General features: G+C 44.1%; 1 protein-coding gene across 5 annotated transcripts in view; it reads left to right on the top strand.

Moving 5' to 3' along the window:
- The window catches only part of LOC102184834 (voltage-dependent R-type calcium channel subunit alpha-1E), a 338,694-nt gene that overhangs the window by 221,789 nt on the left and 94,372 nt on the right, over window positions 1-22,533 (top strand). For all 5 annotated transcript variants that reach the window (XM_018060682.1, XM_018060683.1, XM_018060684.1 and 2 more), the window contains one exon: window positions 18,519-18,634. In XM_018060682.1, the coding sequence (XP_017916171.1) occupies window positions 18,519-18,634 (116 nt within the window). The remainder of the gene's footprint in view (window positions 1-18,518; window positions 18,635-22,533) is intronic.

Here is a 22,533-nt window from a genome sequence, read left to right on the forward strand (position 1 = left end):
TTGTAACATGTAACAAAAATGGATTGCCACAATAATGAAATGAAAATACAGAGACATAAATATAAGCATTCAGCTTTTATTCTAAACTTAAATTGACATTAAATATCTATCAAGTTATTATAGAAGTTACTGAAAGTGAAAGTGAAGTCGCTCAGTCGTGTCTGACCTTCAGTGACCCCATGGACTTCAGCCTTCCAGGCTCCTCCATCCATGGGATTTTCCAGGCAAGAGTACTGGAGTAGGATGCCATTTCCTTCTCCAATGGATGAGAGTGAAAAGTGAAAGTGAAGTCGATCAGTCGTGTCCGACCCTTAGCGACCCCATGGACTTCAGCTTTCCAGGCTCCTCCATCCATGGGATTTTCCAGGCAAGAGTACTGGAGTGGGTTGCCACTTCCTAAGCACTTTTAATTTCTGAATTTATTGTATCGTGTTATAGTAGCTGTGTACAGTGCACAGATGGGCATTGGTCCATGGAATATACTTTGAGTACCACTGCTCTGCAAAGAGCAGACCTATGATGGCTTCATATACATTAAGGATAAACTTTGCTAAGAGAAGGGCTTGGAAGTTCTTAGAAGTCTGTTGGGATGAGGGGTTATGGCCTAAGCTGGCAGCTCTCCCTCTAATGCATTCATTAGCACACATGTCCCTCATTGTTCCAAGCTCTGGAAAAGTTTTCTCTAGAAATTCTCATCAAGAAGTCCTATACAAGAGTGATTTCTTCTGCAGGTGGCCTGTTGTTGTTGTCCAGTCACTAAGTAGTGTACAACTCTTTGCAACCCTATGGACTACAGCATGCCAGGCTTCCCTGTCCTTCACTATCACCTGAAATTTACTCAAACCCATGCCCATTGAGCCAGTGATGCTATCCAGCCATCTCATACTCTGTCATCCCTTTCTGCTCCTGCCTCCAATCTTTCCCAGCATCAGGGTCTTTTCAAATGAGTCGTTTTTTCACATCAGGTGGCCAAAGTATTGGAGCTTCAGCATCAGTCCTTCCAATGAATTTTCAGGACTGATTTCCTTTAGTATTGACTGGTTGGATCTCCTTGCTGTCTGAGGAACTTTCAAGAGTCTTCTCCAACACTACAGTTCAAAAGCATCAATTCTTTGGCCCTCAGCCTTCTTTATGATCCATACATGACATCCATACATGACTACTGGAAAAACCATAGCTTTGACTATATGGACCTTTGTCAGCAAAGTTATGTCTCTGCTTTTTATCATGCTGTCTAGGTTCGTCATAGCTTTTCTTCCAAGGAGCAAGCGTCTTTTACCCCCATGGCTGCAGTCACCATCCACAGTGATTTTGGAGCCCAAGAAAATTCTATTACTGTATCCATGTTTTACCCATCTATTTGCCATAAAGTGATGGGACAAGATGCCATGATCTTAGTTTTCTGAATGAGTTTTAAGCCATCTTTTTCACTCTCCTCTTTCACCTTCATCAAGAGGCTGTTCAGTTCCTCTTCATTTTCTGTTGTTAGGGTGGTGTCATCTGCATGTCTGAGGTTATTGATATTTCTCCCAGCAATCTTGATTCCAGCTTGTGCTTCATCCAGCCTGGCATTTTGCATGATGTACTCTGCATATAAGTTACATAAGCAAGGTGACAATATATAGCCTTGATGTACTCCTTTCCCAATTTGGAACCAGTCCCTTGTTCCATGTCTGGTTCTAAATGTTGCTTTTTGACCTGCATACAGATTTCTCAGGAGGCAGGTAAGGTGCCTCTCATCTCTTGAAGAATTTTCCATGGTTTGTTGTGATCCACACAGTCAAAGGCTTTAGCATAGTCCATGAAGCAGAAGTAGCTGTTTTTCTGGAATTCTCTTGCTTTTTCTATGATCCAGCAGATGTTGGCAATTTGATCTCTGGTTCTTCTGTCTTTCTAAATCCAACTTGTACATCTAGAAGTTCTCAGTTCACATAATGTTGAAACCTAGCTTGAAGGATTTTAAGCATTGCCTTGCTAGCATGTGAAATGAGTGCAATTGTGCGGTAGTTTAAATATGCTTTAGCATTGCCCTTCTTTGGAGTTGGAGTGAAAACTGACATTTTCCAGTCCAGTGGCCACTAAGTTTTTCAGATTTGCAGTCATGTTGAGTGCACCACTTCCACAGCATCATCTTTTAGGATTTGGAATAACTCAGCTGGAATTCCTTCACCTCCACTAGCTTTGATCATAGTAATGCTTCCTAAGGTCCACTTGACTTCACACTCCAGAATGTCTGACTCTAAGTGAGTGACCATATCATCATGGTTATCTGAGTCATTAAAACCTTTTTTGTACAGTTCTTCTGTGTATTCTTGCTACCTCTTCTTAATCTCTTCTGCTTCTATTAGGTCCTTACTGTTTCTGTCCTTTATTGTGCCCATCTTTGCATGAAATGTTCCCGTGGTATCTCTAATTTTCTTTAAGAGAACTAGTTCTCTAGAAATTTATGAGCTGAACAGTGAGAATTGAGAAACAGCCAAATAGTTTACTAATATTTTGGTAATATAGACTTTGTCAAAAGATATACTTTTGTCCTCTCTGAACTTCACTGATATTCTTTCTTTTCTAGTGTTGGTTTATATTATCCTTCACCAAAATACTTGTTTTGAGTTACTATCCCAAGGTGATAAAATAGCAAGAGTCATCCAGTTACAGTACTTTATAATTTAAGTGAACCAGTTACTGTGGAGCTTCAGATTCAAATTCAACTTGTGTATGTTTAAGATGTACCATGCTCTGCACCATGATGGATACCTTTTGATCTTTTGAGCTCACTGACACAACAGCTCAGTGAGATTGTAGTTTTATCAATGCTGTTTATTAGAAAATCAAGCCTCAGAAATGTTGAATGATGTTCCCATGGACTATGATTCAAACTTAGGTGTGCTGCATCCAAATATAGTTCTTTTATACTATAGTACATGTTTAATTATCTCTCAGAACATCTTATTTCTTTGGGTGTGTTAGGTATGACTACAGAGTCCTCACTGGAAATTGTATAGTAGCCAATAGTAGTCCCACATAGTAATGTCCACCACATTCCAGCCTTTCAGAAGAACATCTTTGCTTGTACATCACCTGCATTTGTTTCTAATAGACATTGAAATTTTCAATAAAGTAACAGTGAGTTACATTTTCATGAAGAACTCCAGTTAACTGTAAGACAGGCTGAAAAATGTAGTGATTTATTAAATATTCCTGGTGGCTCAGACAGTAAAGAATCCACCTGCAATCTCTGGGTAGGGAAGATCCCCTGGAAAAGGGAATGATACCCAGTCTGGTTTTTTGCCTGGGAAATCCCATGTACAGAGGAACCTGGCTGGCTACAGTCTAGTCCAACTAAGTCCAGCCCTCAGTCCATGTGGTCTGAGGGTTGGACATGACTGAGAGACTAAGAACACAGCACAACTTGAGAAAGATTTCTAAATAAAAGATGATATCATAAACATAAATGAGACTGCAGAAGGATACGGTCTCAATTGCAAGAGAAAATATTTAAGTAGAATACACTAAAGAATTGCCTGCCCTGATGATGCTTTACAGCTTTGGAGTGGTTTTGAAAGTTCATGTTCTAAGACACAGTGCAGATTTTACTTTTAGATTGGATGGAGAATTAATCCTTGAAGGTGAAGGGATTGATCACATTACCGTTAAATAGGATCTGCATTGATCATGACTCATAACAGTAACTTACCTCCAGGAAAAAAAAATATATATAATTCTGCATGCTTGGTTACTTTTATTCATTCATTCAATAAGTATCTATTGCATTCCTTGTTCTTTTTTTGTGTGTTTATTTATTTGACTGCACTGGGTCTTTGTTGCGGCCTGTGGGATCTTTTTAGTTGTGGTACGCAAACTCTTAGTTGAGGCCTGTGGGATCTAGTTCCCTGGCCAGGGCTTGAACCTGGGCCCCCTACATTGGGAGCTCAGAATCTTAGCCAGTGGACCACCAGGGAAGTCCCCTCCTTGTTCATTCTTATGCGTGTGTGTATATGAGTTACTCAGTCATGTCCTACACTTTGCGACCTCATGGCTCCTGTGTCCGTGGAATTCTCCAGGCAAGAATACTGGAGTGGGCTGCCATTCCCTTCTCCGATGGGTCTTCCTGACCCAGGGATTGAACCCAGGTCTCCTGCGTTGTGGGCAGATTCTTTACTGTCTAAGCCACCAGAGAATCTTATAGAAGGACAGAAAACCAAATAGTTGAACAAGGTAATCTTTTAGCAACAAATGTTGTTATCAAAACAGATGGTTGTAATAGAGTGTAAACAGCTAGTGGGATTACTAATTTTAGTTCTCTGAATCAGGAAAGGTCCCCTGAAGTCAAGGAGACAGAGGAGAGAGTCAGACTCATGTGGGGTCTTGTAGACAACTGTGGGATGCCAGGGGAGAGTCTGAAGCAGGAGGGTAACATGGCTAATTTGTATTTAAAAAGCTGCTCCTTAGTTTTCTCTTGTGAGGGAAATAGGGGGATTGGGGCAAGGGTAGAAACAGGGAGTAAGTTAGAGAGGTTACTGCAGGACACCGAAGGTGGAGAACATCCAGTAAGAAACTGGGGCTGCTTGGGCTCAGGGGCCAGAAGTTTAAGGGAGACAGTAGTAGGGGAGGGATTGCTGTTTCACTGGACTAGGGCTGCAGCGAGAGAAAAGAAAGAACTGTGTGCGACCAACTCTGTCCAACTCTGTGCGACCCCAGAGATGGCAGCCCACCAGGCTCCCTTGTCCCTGGGATTCTCCAGGAAAGAACACTGGAGTGGGTTTCCTTTTCCTTCTCCAATGCATGAAAGTGAAAAGTGAAAGTGAAGTCGCTCAGTCATGTCCGACTCTTCATGACCCCATGGACTGCAGCGCACCAGGTTCCTCCACCAATGGGATTTTCCAGGCAAGAACACTGGAGTGGGTTGCCATTTCCTTCTCCAATGCAGGAAAGTGAAAAGTGAAAATGAAGTCGCTTAGTCGTGCCCAACTCTTAGCGACCCCATGGACTGCAGTCTACCAGGCTCCTCCATCCATGGGACTTTCCAGGCAAAAGTACTGGAGTGGGGTGCCATTGTCTTCTCAATAATGACTCCTAGGGTGGGTGATATTCTTTACTGAGGTGGGAGAGTCTAGAGGAGGAGTGATTTGGGGGAGAAATAAATTCGATTTTAGCCATGTTGAGTTTGAGACGCCTGTTGGACACCCAGGTTGCTGAACACAGCAGACAGTTGTGTAAATGGGTTTGGAGCTCATTGGAGAATTGGGGCTGGAGTCATAGATTTGATGGTATAGAGATGATGTTGACTCTGTGGGCCCAGTGGGATCATCTCAGGGGAACACAGCTAGCGGAGAAGACCTAGGCCTGGACACTGGAGCACTCCCATATGTTAAGGAGAACCAAGGAGATAGAGAAGAAGCAAAGCAGAGGAACCTAAGAAGTTTCTTTCTCCTGAAAGAATAAGCTGGTGTTGCACACCCACATGTGCCCCCTGCCCCTTGTTGACCTTGCACATACAGGGTCCAGGACTGAGACACAGCCCAGGCCCCACTCACTCCACTGGGCCCAGTCTCACCTCTTGTTCCAGAACCCGAGCCTGCTGCATGTCCAATGGTTGCCCCTCCTGTGAGGTGCCCTTCGTTTACTCAGTAAATGTTTGTTGAGCAGCTTATTTGCACTGAGACCATGGGTGTAATGCTCAGCAAGAATGGTTCGGCACAGTCCCTGCCCTCGGGGTCACCAGCAAGTGGACAATTACAATGAACAGAAATGGTGGAGGTATTGCTGTTTTAGTATAGACTGTGTGACCCAGACAAATATTTAGTTCAGTTCAGTCACTCAGTTGTGTCCAAGTCTTTGCCACCCCTATGGAGCGCAGCATGCCAGGCTTCCTTGTCCATCAACAACTCCAGAGCTTACTCACACTCTTGTCCTTTGAGTTGGTGATGTCATCCAACCATCTCATCCTCTGTCCTCCCCTTCTCCTCCCGCTTTCAATCTTTCCCAGCATCAGGATCTTTTCAAATGAGTCAGTTCTTCACAGAAGGTGGCCAAAGTATTGGAGCTTTAGCATCAGTCCTTCCAGTGAATATTCAGGACTGATTTCCTTTAGGATGGACTGGTTGGATTTCCTTGCAGTTCAAGGGACTCTCAAGAGTCTTCTCCAATACACAGTTCAAAAGCATCAATTCTTTGGCACTCAGTTTCTTTATGGCCCAACTCTCACATCCATACATGACCGCTGGAAAGACCATAGTCTTGACTAGACAGACCTTTGTTGACAAAGTAATGCGTCTGCTTTTTAATATGCTGTCTGTGTTTGTCATAGCTAGTATAATTGCTCTTATAAGCCTAATTTCTCATCTGAGGCAATGGAATTAAGTGTGAGGGGCTCTCTGATGTATCCTGAGGATGTGATGGATGGATGAGCAAATGAAAACTCCTATCTAGCCCCTCATGGAACATCTAAAAAGTCAGTGAGTGGGGAGGCCTGGTCAGCGTCTCTGTGCAGTGAATCAGCACATGGTGTGTTAGCCTACAGCAAGTCTCTGGTTTTTCCTTCAGATGTCTGCTCTTCTCCTCACCCTTCACTATTCCTATTCTGTCTGCCCTGGGCCTTCTCTTTGGTTCTATTTGTCTATCTCAAAGCAGGCTGGTTTTAACAGAGAAGAATCTTTTGATATTGAACCAGGAAGATGGGTGGCCAAAATCTTCATTCATGATTTTCCATAAGATGTTACAGAAAAACTCAAATATTTTGGTCAACCCCATACGAGGAACCTTTAATGTTTAAATAATCTGGGAAAGTGGAACAAAGGATTCTGGGAAATTCAAGGCTTTTTACACAGAGTACCAAGTGCCCACACAGTGTTCTGTGTATAATTGGTAATAAACTCTCAGTCATGCCCTCAAACCCAGCCTCACCCACTCCTCACACACCTCAAAACCTTTCAGGGAGGGTACTGATTGCAGCAGCTTCTCAAAGGAGTGCAGAAAGTGCCTCTGAAAAGAACACAGCCATTTGTTCCTTGTCAAGATGCCTCTTTCATACTGTAATTAGAGTGCTGTGGAGGGGTGGAAATGGGGGAGGAGGAGGAACATGAAATGCTCTGACGTCCCTCATGGCTTTTTCTTCCTGCACCGCAGGGCTTTGAACTCACTGAAATACTGTGACCGAAATACACACTGTTACGTGCACAGAGAGGGAGAAAGCAACGTATGTGTCCCTGCGTTTGTGCCTCCGAAGTGTCTGTGTGCTAAAGCGAGGAGGGGCAGCTTGGGGTGGGGGCAGGGCAGAATTCGACAGAGGAGGGAGATCAGAATTCCACCTGGTAACCTTGTGTCACTTCAAGAGTCACACTGAACCAATGTAGCCTGCATCCTAAGTTTTAAAGAAGAATGAACAGATTCTTCAAAATAAATTCTGGCAATATGTTTATGTTCACATCTGAAAACACTGATAGGAATAATATATACCTAAGAGGGTTGCATCTTCAGGGCTTTATTTTCCCAGTCTGCAAAGTGGGGGTAAAAAAAAGTGGTGATCCCTTAATTCTCTTCCTGAAAGGCTGTAAAGGACAAGCTTGTAAGAACTCAAAACTTTTCGCAGGATTCATAGTTCCTGCTGTTCCGTGGTCATCTTTGCTAATACAAGGAAATGGTAAAGCTCATTGGTGTGAAGTAGGGCAGCATTCAAGAGTATTTGTGGGTTTTTGTTTTGTTTTGAATTGTATTTGCAGCAATAGCAACAATTTCTTGATTCCATCTTGCAGAAAAATTAGTTAGCATCTTTCTAACACTTGCTGGCAGGAGAGGAGAAATAAGGGTGTGGAGATAGTCTCCAGCGACTGGTTCAGTCACAGTAGATGACGTTTGAAGCGACTGGTGCATTTCATGTAGATAACAGAGAATTGATGCCCAATTATGTTCAACGTAAATGTGTCAGGATATCCAGCTGACTTAATACACAGCTGAACTCCTGGTCTGCCCTCCAGAAACGACTCCTCATGGTATCTTTCCTATCTCAGTCTATTGAACTCCATGCTTCTAGTTGCTCAAGGAGAAAACCTTGAGGGTCTTCTTTGACTCACGTCTTTCTTATAGTCTGTGTTTAAGGTGTCGGTGAGTTTTCCTAGCTCTACATCGCAATATACCCAGAATCCCAAGATTTCTCAATGTTGCCACTCCCGCCACTCTGGCTGAGGCAGCCGCCATTATCTGGAAATAACCTGGGAGGTCTCCCTGCCTTCACCTGTAGCCTTGATCAGTCTGTTCTCAACAGGCAGTCAGAGACAGTCTATGAAACTGTGAATCAGATCATGTGATGCCTCTGCTGCAAAACCCCGCCCCATGGTTTCCAGATGCCACCAAATGAAAGTCAGATTATTGTCCATGGTTTACATGGTGTAGCCCCCTACCTCCGCGTGGCCTGTTACCCGCTCTGAGCTCACCTTATTAGATTTTTCATTTATTCCATCCATTCTAGCCATATGGACTCCTTTCTATCTGCGGAAGCTCCTCTAGGGTGTTCCTGGCCCACAGCTTGCCCTGGCCGCCTCTTCTGGAACACTGTTCCTCAGACATCTGTGTGGCTCACTTCTCAAGTCTTCTCAGCGAGGCCTTTCCCAGCCACTCGACCCCCAAACTCCAGACCCTCTCCCCATACTTACTATTCTTCTATGCTTTGTTTTTCCATCTTATCAGTATTGAACATTATATTTGTGCTTATTATCCTGGTTATTGTCTGTCTCCTTTACTAGAATGTAAGCTTCATGAGGCCAAGGGGTTTTGCTTTTATGCTTGCTGCTGTATCCCCATGTGCTAAAGCAATGCTGACCAGGTAGTAGGCACTCAATGAATTTTATTTTGGAAGCACAATGAGTGGATACCTAGATAGATAGATAGATAGATAGGGGCCTTTATAGTAGGTTGTGTATATTGTGATACATTCTTAGGAATGTCAGACATGCTTAAAATAGGCACTTGCAATACCGATTCTGTGCTAGACACTATACTTTGCACTTTCCATCTCTTATTTAAATTAATCCTCAGAATGCTTTGAAAGAGGTGTGGTGTTTATTGCTACTTTACAAATGAGGAAACACTCAGAGAGGCTTCAGAACAGGTCCCACCCTGATGGAACCATGATTCAAGCCCAGTTCAGTCATGTTTCAGAACTTCTCATCATTGTGCTATAATGGTCTGGATTATACCAACTCCAAGGTTAAAAAGCAAAACAGGGAAACATAGCTCCTTCGTGATCTCCTTTATGCTAATAGCCAGGCCTTTTATTTTTTATTTTTATTTAAAATTTATTTATCTCAAATAAGTAAATGAGATCTCAGTGTCAAGAAGAACAGGAAAGAAAAAAGACCATGAAAATGTCCCCAGCATCTTAAAATCATCTGCCTCCTTGGGGTCTCATGATTGCAATATCATGAAGATGTGAATGGCACTGACTTTGAACCTGGAGATGAAAGTGATGCTCTAGATCAGCAGCCACATGCACTGCCGGCCTTGGGCCAGCAAGCCCCCTGACCCCTCTGCACCTCAAGTTCCTTGCCTGTAAAAGGCAAGACTCGGGAATGTGACTTGTCAGGTCCTCCCACTTGCTATTCTGGCCTGTGAGACTCATGGCCTTTCTTTCATCGCTGTGGGAGTAGTATGGCAGAGTCAGGGTGGACCATCGTGCTGTGTGCAAGGCTATTTATTTGCCTTCTCTGATTTAGGGAAGGGCTTCTGCTCATTGGAGGAGCTCTTCGAAAGGCCCTGATCTCTAAGGAGAAGCGACGTAGCATGATGCAGTGCCTCAGTTCATGCATTCCTCACCCTGCAGCATGCCCATCCATTCTGCTGATTAGAGTCAACACTGGATGGCATTTAGAGGATCGGCTGCTGTTTTGGCCTTTATTTATTGACATCCTAAGTCTCCTTAAATCCTTTCTGGAACAAATCAAGGGATAAGGTATAAATAACTGTAATACAGCTGAACCGTGTGACCTTCAGGTAACTATTTACCTTCTCTGGGCTGTGTTTGCTCCTCTGAAAAATGGGAGAAAATGTTCCCCAGGCTCCTAGCACACTGAAAAATTGTTTTATGGGCCATGAAACTCATGCCACTCAAAGCCCCACTCATGCCATTCTCCAGTGAAATTGAAATGAAAATACTGCCAACACACAGTTGCCTGTATGACCTTCCCCAACTTCTTTTTTTTTTCCTTTTTTAAAAATCATTTTATTTTATTTTATTTTTACTTTACAATATTGTATTGGTTTTGCCATACATCAACATGAATCCACCACAGGTGTACACGTGCTCCCAATCCTGAACCCCCCTCCTCTGTTAATTTCGAAACAGGTCGGGTCAAAGATTTTTTTTTTTTAATGTCTAACCTAAATCCTGTTTCCTAAAGCAAATGTGTTACAGGAGGACTGGCAAGATTCCCCTCATGCAGTGAAGCGCTTTAGAAATGTGGGCTTTGAATATTAATAGGAATATGACGTGGTCATATTTGAGCTTGGCAGAGTCCGTCATCCACATATGCTTCTGCATGCCAGCGTGAGCATGTGCCTGTTCATGCCAGTGTGTGTGTGATGAAGCGTACAAGTGTGTACAGAAGTGAAGATAAACAGATCTTTGAGTCACAGGGGCCAGCCCCTCCAGGCAGGCTTTATCTTCCTTTTGGTTGCCATGACAACAGCAAGGGCCTCTGCATCAGTAAACAAAGCTTCCTGCTTGGACTGAACCCGGAGGAGAGGTCTGGAGCTAGAAGCCAGAACTGGGAGCCATGTAGTCCTCCAGTAGAGTGTTGTTACACGGACCTACCAGAACATCTTCCCCATTAGGTGAATACAGAGATGCCTGTTCAGATACACTGAGACTCTGAGGTGACATAACGTGGGCAGGAATTTCCAGTTGGAGCAACTCTTCAGTGAAGCTGACTCTAACCCCCAACAGTTAGTCATCTCACAGAGAATTCTAGCAATGTGAAAGGCCAAAGCCCCTCCCATCACCCTGTGGATCCATACCAATCACTTTAGTTTATTAATAGGCAGAAGAGCCACTGTGTGAATTATCTGGGGCTCCTCTAAGTCTAGAAGTTCATCAAATAGAAATCAATTTAATATTAACCTAAATATGACTTCACATACCCCCTAGTCACATATGATAAGCACACATGGATAAACACACCTCATCTGAGATTATCTTTATCATTCTTCCACTTTAATCATGAATAATATGTAATTGGCTATGTATGAATAGTTTATTTGTACAAATTATGCCTCTCACAGAAACTGCTAAAAAACAAAAGCAGTCACAAGTGTAAAGTTACTAACTAACTTGAATGTAAGAAGAGAAGTGTACTTAACCATGCAGTATGGTGAGATCTGCCTCCTCCCTAGTTCCAGTAGCTGACGTTTAGAAAGCCAAACCTTGCAAGCACATGAGACAACCAGAAGAGAGGCTCAGCTGTGCCCCTCTTCACATCATCCTCCTTCTGTGTGGTAACTGTAGGTTATCTTCCCAGGGGGAAAAAGACAACCAAACATTATGAGTAACAGAATTGGTTAAGAAGCATTCCAATGAAATGTAATAGGTTATCCCCCCACCGGTTTTATTGTGATATAACTGACATATAACACTGCATTTATTTAAGATATATAAAGTGATTCAGCATTTGTGAGTACCGTAAAATGGTCACCACAATAGGTTGAGTTAACGTCCATCGCATCACATGGTTACATTTTTCTCTTATGATGAGAGCTTTCAAGATTTACTCTCTTAGCAACTTTGAAACGTGCACAATACTGTTAACTATTGTCTCTATGCTGTGTGCCACATCCTCAGAACTTGTTTATCTTGTAACTGGAAATGGGTACCCAGTGACCACCTTCACCCATTTCCCCCAGCCCCTACCCCCACCTCTGGCAACCAAAATATTGTTTCTGAGTTCAGTTTTTTTTAAGTTACACACATAAATGAGGTCCTACAGTACTTGGCTTTCTCTGTCTGACATATTTTACTTAGCATAATGCCTTCAAGGTCTATCTATACTGTCCCAAATGGCAGGATTTCCTTCTTTATTATGGCTGCATAATATCCTGTTGTGTGTCTATGTGTGTACATGCACATAGATGGAGATTTAGATTGTTTCCCTGTTCTGGCTATTATAAATAATGCTGCAATGAACATGGGGCTACAGAATCTCTTTGAGAGAGTAATTTCAATTCCTTTGAATATATATACCAAGAAGTGGGATTGCTAAACCATATGGTAATTCTATTTTCAATATTTTGAGGAACCTTGATGCTGTTTTCCATAGTGGCTGCAGGAATTTATATTCGGGCCAATAGTGCAAAAGGGTCCCATTTTCTCCACATTCTCCCCAATAGTTGTCTCTCGTCTTTTTGGTAAGAACTTTTGTAACACGTGTAGTTTTGATTTGCATTTCCCCAATGATTAGTAATTTGAGTACTTTTTCATGTACCTGTTGGTCATTTGTATGTCTTCTTTGGGGAAAAAAAATGTCTATTTAGTTCCTCTGCGTATTTTATAATGGGTTTGTTTTTGTTATGCTATTGAATTACGTAAGTTCTTGATATATTTTGACTATTAACCCCTTATCAGATATATGGTTTGCACATGTTTTCTTCGTTTCCATAGGTTGCCTTTTCATTCCATAGCTTGCCATCTCATTGACTTTTTATCATTTTACAATCTCTTGTAAGAATCCATTCAGGACTCTCAGACTAAAACAGATTCATTCCTACTCTGGTTATGAGCAGAGCTCATTTTGTGGTTTTCTAGCGTCAGCCTTGTCTGGAGAGGAAGCTGAGGCAGAGAGCTTTACTGCTCAGTTTTTTAGCACCAGCGGTCACTGGAGCGCCTCCCTGCAAGAGTAGACTTGGTTGTATTTATGCTACATCACGTGGGGGTTTATTTTTGTTTGCCTGGTTTGAAATTCTGAAGTCTAGATGCATCCCAGTCTGAATCCTGCTACATCTAGGGTGTAGAAACACTGGATGGAGCAAATGAAAAGGAGCGGATTACCCATCCTCTTTCCTTGAGCCGTAGGTTAATACTAGGTGGACTTAGGGGACATGAACACTCTTCTCATGTCAGATTTTCTCCTTTGGAACTTCCTGTGGCTTAATGCAAAGAAACTGGATAAGATATTCATAGGGCCATTCCTTGAGGCACGTTTCATTAAGAAGTTTGGCAGTGGATGGCTAAATAAGGTAACGGCCATATGTTTTATCTTTGCAAAAGCATCGTCATCTGAATAACTCCAGGATAATCTTCTATGAAGAGGAGAGAGTATTCAGGTCCTCAGGGGAAGAGAGGGACCGGAAGGAGGAACACACGTCCCTTTCCTTAGTCTGGCTGCATATATGCTCATGAGATTGGCAAGCGTATTGTATCTAAGGTTAGAATAATCACTTATTTGGGGCAGGTAATGGAGCTAAAGCCTGTTCGTCCCTGCTTTCTCCAGAATGCAATATACATATAAATGGTGAGTAGGATACACAAATTCAAGCAGTGCCTCACTAACTTGACCAATGCTACAAGTTTTATAATAGGTCCTTATTAACCCAACACAGAACAATGGATTATATGCTGCTCTCTCAATTTAAAAGATAGTCCTTTTCAATAAAACACAAAATTTTGTTTCTATGTCTTTATTTTCCTCAACCTCTGGCTGAAGAATAAATCCCTTTTGTGGGTTTTAAATGTGACTGCTAGACACAGGGAAGACCGCTCAGGCCTTGTACAGACAGCACTTGATCTGGAATCAAAAGACATTCGTTTAAATTCCAGCTCTGTTTCCTGCTAACTTGGTCATTTGAGCGAGTAACCTTTCTGATTCTCCCAGGGTTTCCGCAAATCTACGTGAAATCATTTACATGAAAGTGATTTAGAAAATGAGACTTTTACAAATGTGGCTTATGAACATTAGCTGTCCTTAATATTTTATTTTTGTAATATGTAGTATCTGCTATAATATTTGGCTGTGGGTTAAACTTCCCAGGTCCTTGTTGGAATGTGGTGTGACACCGACTCTACTTGGCCTCATGGAACCCTCAGACCTGTCAGAGAGAGAAGCCTTGGCACAAACACTGTGACAGCAAGGGAGAGGTGGGAAGTGTCATGAACGATATGGTGCCATACTTTGTGCCCTGGGCTCCCAACTGAAACACAAAACAAGCCGATTGATCAACATAATACAGAAGGCCTCCAAACACAGCCCTTCTTCCCCTCCACTGACGTGCAGAAAGCTGCTTAGAAAGTTTCCCTGTTGGTGCACACTCTGTTTCTTTTAGCCAAGAGGCTTCTTAAAAAGTCCAAGCCAGATTTGTTGGGCTCTGGGCCTGTAGGATGCCAGGTGGGAGGGTGGGAGGAAACGGGGGCCTGCAGTGGCAGAGGAGAGCAGGGAAACCAGCTGGTGAGACTGGAGCCAGGAAACTTCCAAAGATAAAGAGAGATGAGGCCGGGATGACTTGCCTCTCCTACCGGAAATGAAGCCATGTGGTCATTCTGGGGATTGGGTAGAGGTGACACGCTGCACACTGCCTAGACTAATGCTACGGAGATTTCAGTGGAGCCAAACAAAGAAACATAGGGGTGGCCGTGTCCAGGAGTTACCTGGCGACTGCTCTGTTCTTGTTAGTTCACCAGGCTCTGCTTGGGTCCGTGCAGAGATGCTGCGTCCCTTCATTTAAGCCTTTGGGATTCAGGGCAGATCTATCAGTATGGTTTTCAAGTTAGCCTAGATATTGTAATTAAAAAAAAATTATTAAATAAGTACCACACACCAGGCCTAGTCTAGTCTTGGAGGATGCAAAGTTGAGTAAGACAGAATGTTTCCACAAAAAGCTCACAGAGAGAGAGAGAGAGAGACAGTCACATGTATAGCTCACCGCCATAGACGTCTGGCTGTAAGACGAGCTTTGAAGAGACAAAGAGAAGGTATAGCAGAGGTCAGAAGACTTGGGGCAAGGGAGAGCAGCAAGCTAAACATTAGAGGTGACGTTTCAACCTGGCCTTGAAGGATTTTAACAGACTCAGGCAGGTAAGTCTGGGTTCTAGGCCAGTATAATTAAACCTTCAGATCCCTCACTGCTCTTTTGGGAACCGTGGGAAGTGTGCTGTGGCTGGAGCTTGGCTAGAGTGGGGCTGCAGGTAGGCACGAGGTAGATTGGATTGATGGGAAGTGAGGTTTGAAAGAAAGGTCCAGATCTAACCATGAAGGACTTTGAAAGGTCTGTTAGGTATTTAGCAGCTGGTGGAGGAGATGTGAAGGAAGAGAAGATAGAAGAGGGAATTTATAGGATCTGAGGGTCATGGTTCCTCTTAGTGACACTGTGTCTTAGGACACTTGCCCTTTCAAATGACCACTTAACTCCCATTAGATTCAGTTTTCTGAGCTGGAAAATGGAGATGTTGGTAATAAGGCAGATGCTAAAGGATTATCTTGTTTCTCTGCTCATAGCTCACTTATGTATGTGTGTGCTCAGTTGTGTCCGACTCTTTGTGACCCCATGAACTGTAGCCCATCAGGCTCCTCGGTCCATGGGATTCTCCAGGCAGGAATACTGGAGTGGGTTGCCATTGCCTCCTCCAGGGGATCTTCCTGACCCAAGGACTGAAGCCATGTATGCTGCATTGGCAGGCAGACTCTTTACCACTGAGGCACCTGGAAAGCCCCATAGTGTGATTAAATTCTCCTGTTTCAAGGTCTTGTTCAAAATACTGCATCCTGTTAAACCCTCCTGGATTCCCTTAGAGCATAGTTGAAAAATGAAGGCACACACGTATGAAAAGGTAGAAAGCTGCCTATAAATATGCCACTGGGCTAGGCAGATATGTGGGAAAGCTGGGCTCTTAGAACAGAGAGGCCTGGGGTTCCAAACCTGGCTCCATCTCTTAGTTAAACTTGAATGAGTGGTTTAACTTTTAAGTTGAGGCTGAAAATATCTGTTTTGCTGCCTTCTCATTTTTGGTTGCAAAGATTAAATGTACGAAATGGATGAAGGAACTTGGAAATTAGAAAGTGCTCCACCAACGTCACTCAGTGTGGTTTTTATGTTAGGTTTGGACACGGTAAGATCCAGTGCATATTTTTAAAAGATAATTCTAATTGCTGTGAAATAGATGAAATGAAGCGAGAAGAGGCAGGTGGCCAAGAGACCAGGTACATGCCATTTCAGTAGTCCAGGCAGGAAAAGGTGAGGTCCTAGACCAAGGCAGTAAGAATGAAGAGGGAGGGTGGATCCAAGTGCCATTTTGAAGATAGAACCAACAGAACAATGACAGGGATAGGAAGCCAAAGAACCAAAGGTAAGAACTTTGCTAGATGGTAACACCATGGACCAAGATAGCTACTTGTTACTTTCTTGCTGAAATCCAGAAGACAAGGTGGAAAAAAGAGGTTAAATTCTGTTACCCTGACTCTCACTGAAAGTGTAAAAGAAAGTGAAGTCTCTCAGTCATGTCCTACTCTGTGCGACCCCATGGGCTATAGCGTACCACTCTCCTCCGTCCATGGGATATTCCAGGCAAGAGTACTGGAGTGGGTTGCCATTTCCTCCTCCAGAGGATCTTCCCGACACAGGGATCAAACCCAGGTCTCCTGCATTGTAGGCAGACGCTTTACCATCTGAACCACCAGGGAAGTCTGACTCTCACTGTTCCTAGTCAACTCTTCCTTCCCCCAAGACACCCTTAGTAGAACCCACTGAACCTGACACCAAGTTTAAGAGAATTTCTTCCAGTTTGCCTTGTCCTGGTGCCTTTACCCTGATTGTGACCTCTATAAGGTGATTGTGCCCAAGGAATCCCCTCTGTTTTGGATGGAGAGGCCAGATATCCCCCTGCCTCATGGTGGATTGGCACCCCTCCCTCTCTTGCACTGGGGATGGGGCATGTCCCTTAGCCCCTGGTTCCCCTCCCCCTCCCTGGACATGAGGGAGTAGATAGCAGGACCCTCAGTGGGTGCTGGACTCTGTTACCTTCAGGTTACTGCTCTTTGTTGATGGAGAGCCCAAGAATAAGTGGAACAGCTTTCAGGGAAGTAGGAGAATGCATGAGCCATGGCTGGGAGGCACTGTGCTAGCAAGAGGTGTTCTGGCTGGAAGGGTGTTTGATGATAAGGGCATTGGTGCTAATGTCCGGAGGGGCCTACTAGCCAGTGAATATTTCTTGATCCCCATTTGCTCGCTCGTCGAATCTCACCATCTTCCTCCCTGCCAGGGAGTCCTCATTCCTCTCCTCTCTTCTTTTTCCCACGGGGCTTTAGTGGGTGGCTTTGTTTTAATCGTCTTTTGCCGCAGTGGCTCTGTGCCCTGTTAGGGGCTGTGTCTTCCGTCTGACCCTCATGCTGGTTTTATCCCCCTGTCTTGTTTTCCCCTCCACCCCACCCCACCCTCCCACTTTCTTCTGGAGCCGTGTGCCTTTCCTGTGTCCTTTCCTTTCTTATCCAACCTTGACCAGCCATCTTCAAACAGCATTTCAACCCTTCAAGGCATCAGTGTCATGGTCTTCAGTGGCAGCGCATACCAAGCACCACGCTCAGTGGGTCAGGCCACCAGCTTGATGGGTAGAGTTCAGATCCCAGTAAGTGACAAGCGACTGCCCTCCCCTAAGCCTTGGTTTCCCTATCTGTTAAATAGGGTTTTAATAGTGCTTACATCATAGGGTGATTGTGAAGATCAAACGAATTAATGGATATGAAAAACTTCATATAGGGCTGGCACATAATCATCAATCAATAGACAGTAGTCACTGTTGTTATTAAAAGCATAAAGGATAGTTTGACCCCTCGGAGGGTTGAGTTTCTGTTGTAGCCAGAGCCACGTAATATATAGCATTCTGGAACCTAGCTCGTCCCATTACTAAGTCAGTAGCTTTCAGAACAGAGCAAGCAGATGAGATCAGGCACTTTGCTATACAGCAAAAATATTGTAAAGCAACCATACTCCAGTAAAATTAAAGAAAAAAAACTCACCTTTATAAGTACAAAAAAGGAAATTAATGCAAATGTTATTAATTTCAGCTTTTTAAAATAATATTCTAGTATAAGTTTCTTTCCAAGAACCTGATATACTCATAGAACAAGTTTTATATGTATGATTGTTATTTTCTAATTTCTATTAAATTTTTTTCTTTGATGGATTTCTTAATGGTGTATTCATTCATTTCCAAGTATATGAGTGTTTTCTAGCTGTCTTTTTGTTATTGATTTCTAGCTTTATTGCATTTTGTTTCAGGAAGATAATTTATATTGGGGGAAAAGAAAAAAACAGAGCAAGTAGAAAGTTTTAGTGCTGACTGAAATGAAACTGATCCAAGAAGACTTCCTGCAAGAGGCTGAACGAAGTTCATTTCTGTGCAACATTTTAAGATCATAGTTGCAGGCGGGGACAAAGGGAATGGGGTCTACACGGTGCCTGCTCAAACACTTGCGCTCCTGCTTGCTTCACTCTCTCTTTTGACCATGGCACTGCCCAAACCTAGTGAATCTTACCCGCTTTGTCCACAGGGAATTTGCCAAAGAGAGAGAGAGAGTGGAGAACCGGAGAGCCTTTATGAAACTGCGGCGCCAGCAGCAGATCGAGCGTGAGCTGAACGGGTACCGCGCCTGGATAGACAAAGCAGGTAAGACCTGGGGGCTGGAGGAGGTTGGTGATGGGCTGCACAGACATCCGGAACCTACCCAGTACCCATTCCCAGCACTTCTGCTCAAAGGGCCAGTCTAGACCAGAGTGGAGAGAAGCTGGAAATGACTCGTTGGCTTTGGGGGTTCCCAACTGGTCCCATTTTCTCCCTTTGGATCTGTCCCTGTTCTTCTACCAAACATCTTTCAGGAGGCAGACGTTTTAGCAAGGTGAACTGAGTAAAAGTTCACATAACCAAGTGCAAGAGCTAAGTCTGGGCTGATGCCATTTCACACTACTACCATTACTACTAACAATAGTCCGTTCCATCCACAGATATTTATTGAGAGCGTCCTGTTCTAGACATTTGTGATACAGCAGTGAGCCAGCGCTCTACTCTCGTGGAGCTCAATTACCCTATAGCTGGGAAGGCAGTGATGAACAAAATAAGGAGTAATTTTTCATAGGATAATAAGTGCAAAGAAGCACTTTCCTGGTGGCTTAGATGATAAAGAATCCACCAGCAATGCAGGAGACCTGGGTTCAGTCCCTCAGCTGGGAAGATCCCCTGAAGAAGGAAATGGCTACCCACTCCAGTATCCTTGACTGGGAAATTACCTTAATAGGGGAACCTGGCAGCTACATACAGTCCCTGGGGTCACAAGAGGTGGATACCACTGAGTGACAAAAGTGTCCACTTTCAAGTACAATGAAAACAGATCAAGGTAGGGTTAGGGGTTTAGGGTGAGTTGTAGTTTTAGCTGGAGAGTCAGGGTAGACCTGTTTGGGGAGAGATGTGAAGGAGATGAGAGGGTGAGCCACAGGGAGCTCTGAAGGAAGCATACCCCAGTGTCCTGGCTCTAATGTGGGAGGAGACCCAGAGGGTCCAGGAACTGCCTGAGGTGTGAGCAGGGGAGGGCGGGAGCTGGGATGAAGGCATTCTCATGGTGGGAGCAGGCGGCAGAGCCTGTAGGACCTTTACTGGCCCTTGTAAAGAAAGTTCAGGGCTTTCCTGCGAGTCAAGTGAGAACCACGGGGGGTCATGAGCAGAGAAGGGACATGCTCTGTTTAAGATTTAAAGAAGCACCTGGTTGCTGCGTTGAGAACAGACGGTAGGAAGACCCGGGCCTGAGCAGGGAGACCGATAGTGAGACTACTGCAGTAGGCCCGCTAAGAGATGGTGCTGAGAATTGGTTTTCCCTCTTCCTTGCTGTCATCAGTTCCTCACTCATGGCTCAGCCTCAGGAATAATTGTTGCCCAGCCCTGAGGAAAGGTCCAGGTTTATCCTGATTTTACGAACCCACAGAGAGCCTCCAAACTCAAGAGTGACGGTGGCTCTGCTGTTTATGAGGGGCGTCGATCACCCCATATCTGTCAGTGAAGAGGATACATTTGCTTTCCTTGTTATTTTAAAGGTTGCATTGCACTGGTGTTATATGTCTTCATTTTCTTACTGAACAAAGAGTACATTTTTTTAAATAAAAAATAAAAGCATGACAGTCAGCATCTTTGCTCTGTTCCTGGTAGAAAAGCAGAGCACAAAGAGATCTCTCGGGGAAGAATTTGGAATAGGATGGGGTACTTAGTGGCCTGACCCTTCTTCTTCTCTAAGCTTTGGAATGATGGATGCTATGACTCCTATTCTGACCACAACACATGCAGGCTGTCTCAGCTCAGGAGTCGACATTTGATCATCTAGCTGGTGAGAGAGCAGGTATGATGCGAAGTGCCATGCCCAAGCCAAGTAAAAGCCACTCCTCATCTGGGACTATCTGCATTTCTTTGCTGCTTCTGGAAGCAAGAGCCATGGAGTGGTGATTGTACTCCCATTTCATCCTTGCTCCTCTGAGACTCTTGTGTGGACATGGACTTGAATCTTCCCTCCCTCTTCTTGGAACAGCAACTCAACAGATTTGCCTCCAGGCCAGCCTGGCAGCTTAAAGCTCCCAACTGCCCCTGGCTTCCTGGGTAAGGGAGCCATCTGACAGACCACCCTAGTGCGCAGGCTGGCAGCAAACTCCAAAGAGAACCCTCCACGCCCTTCCCACGGCCCCCTTCAGGGTCAGGGGGCTCAGGATGTTGCTCTTTGCGGCTCTGCTTTTCAAAATAATGCAGAATTCCAAGGCTCCTACTTTCTTCCAGTTGGCAAAGCCTGCTCTCTTCTCCTTCTAAGAAAAAAAGACGCACTGCGACGTCAAATTGTGCTTCCTGGCCCTTTCCTTTACAAATGGAGCGTGAGTGATTCAGAGACATATGGGTTACGTTTCCCTGGAAAGACACTCGCAAGTTCCAAAGGGAACTTGGCAAAAGACATTGGGGGAGGGGGTGGGGGAGGGGGTGGTGCCAGCCCATCAGGAGCCCTCGAGCGCTCCCCAGAGGTGCTCAACGGCACCATCCACCCTCCTCCTGCCTCAGGGGTCCTCGAATCTGCCCACCCCAAAGCCCCAGACACTGCGCAGAGTGAAAAAGACTCTCTGGCTGAGGTCATTCATGTGGCTAAGAGGTATTTAACAAGTACCTAATTTTAAAAGGATGACCTCCAAAAGCCAGTGCTGTCAGTGACCTTCAAACCTTCTATGTGCACATCAAGGAGCATCCCACCAATAACACTTAGCCTGTTAACTTAGTTTTGCCAGAGGGCTGTACTTAGAAAACTAAATGTTATGACTTTATAATGGCCATCCTGCGTGGTACATTCCGAGCCTCAACATGTTCCCCTCCCTGGGAAATACATTACATACTCTTAGTTTTATGTGCAGGTGGAATTATGGTAATAACTTTACCCTTTTATGCTTGTCTTTGTACTTGTTAGAAGTGCTTAAATTAAACCATTGCTTAATAGAACTGCTGCAGGCTTATCCCCAGCAGCTGGGATCTTAGGGAATGATTGCTGGCACTTCCAGGTCCCCTCGCTTATGGCTGAGACAGAAGTTGGGATCAAAACTCATCCACACCACTCTCAATAGGGGGCTCAGAATCCCACTATATGTGCGACAGAAGGTCTGTTTTGTTGATACATTTGAGGGATGTTGTTCTTGTTGTTCAGTTGCTAAGTGGTGCCCGACTCTTTGCGACCCCATGGACTGCAGCACACCAGGCTTTGCTGTCCTCCATTATCTCCTGGAGTTTGCTCAAATTCGTGTCCATTGAGTCAGTGATACCATCCAACCATCTCGTCTCCCCTTTCTCCTGCCTTCCATCTTTCCGAGCATCAGGGTCTTTTCCAATGAGTCAGTTCTTTGCACCAGGTGCCCAAAGTGTTGGAGCTTCAGCATCAGTCCTTCCAATGTATATTCAGGGTTGATTTCCTTTAGGATTGACTGGTTTGGTCTTCTTGCGGTCCAAAGGACTCTTGAGTCTTCTCCAGTACCACAGTTCAAAAGCATCAATTCTTCTGCACTCAGCCTTCATTATGGTCCAACTCTCACATCCATACATGACTACTGGAAAAACCATGGCTTTAACTATGTGGACCTTTGTTGGCAAAATGATGTCTCTGCTTTTTAATACATTGTCGAGGTTTGTCACAGCTTTTCTTTCAAGGACCAAGAGTTTTTTAATTTCATGGCTGCAGTCACTATCTTCAGTGATTTTGGAGCCCAAGAAAATAAATTCTGTCACTGTTTCCAATTTTTCCCCATCTATTCATCCTGATGGGACCAGTTCCCGTGATCTTAGTTTTTTGAATGTTGAGTTTTAAGCCAGCTGTTTTGCTCTCTTCTTTCACCTTCTTCAAGAGGCTCTTTAGTTTATCTTTGCTTTCTGCTATTAGAGTGGTGTTATCTGCATATCTGAGGTTATTGATATTTCTTCTAGCCATCTTTCTTTGGAGGGAATGATGCTGAAGCTGAAACTCCAGTACTTTGGCCACCTCTTGCGAAGAGTTGACTCATTGGAAG

The sequence above is a fragment of the Capra hircus genome, chromosome 16, assembly GCF_001704415.2.
Source record: "Capra hircus breed San Clemente chromosome 16, ASM170441v1, whole genome shotgun sequence".
In the NCBI taxonomy this organism is placed as follows: domain Eukaryota; kingdom Metazoa; phylum Chordata; class Mammalia; order Artiodactyla; family Bovidae; genus Capra; species Capra hircus.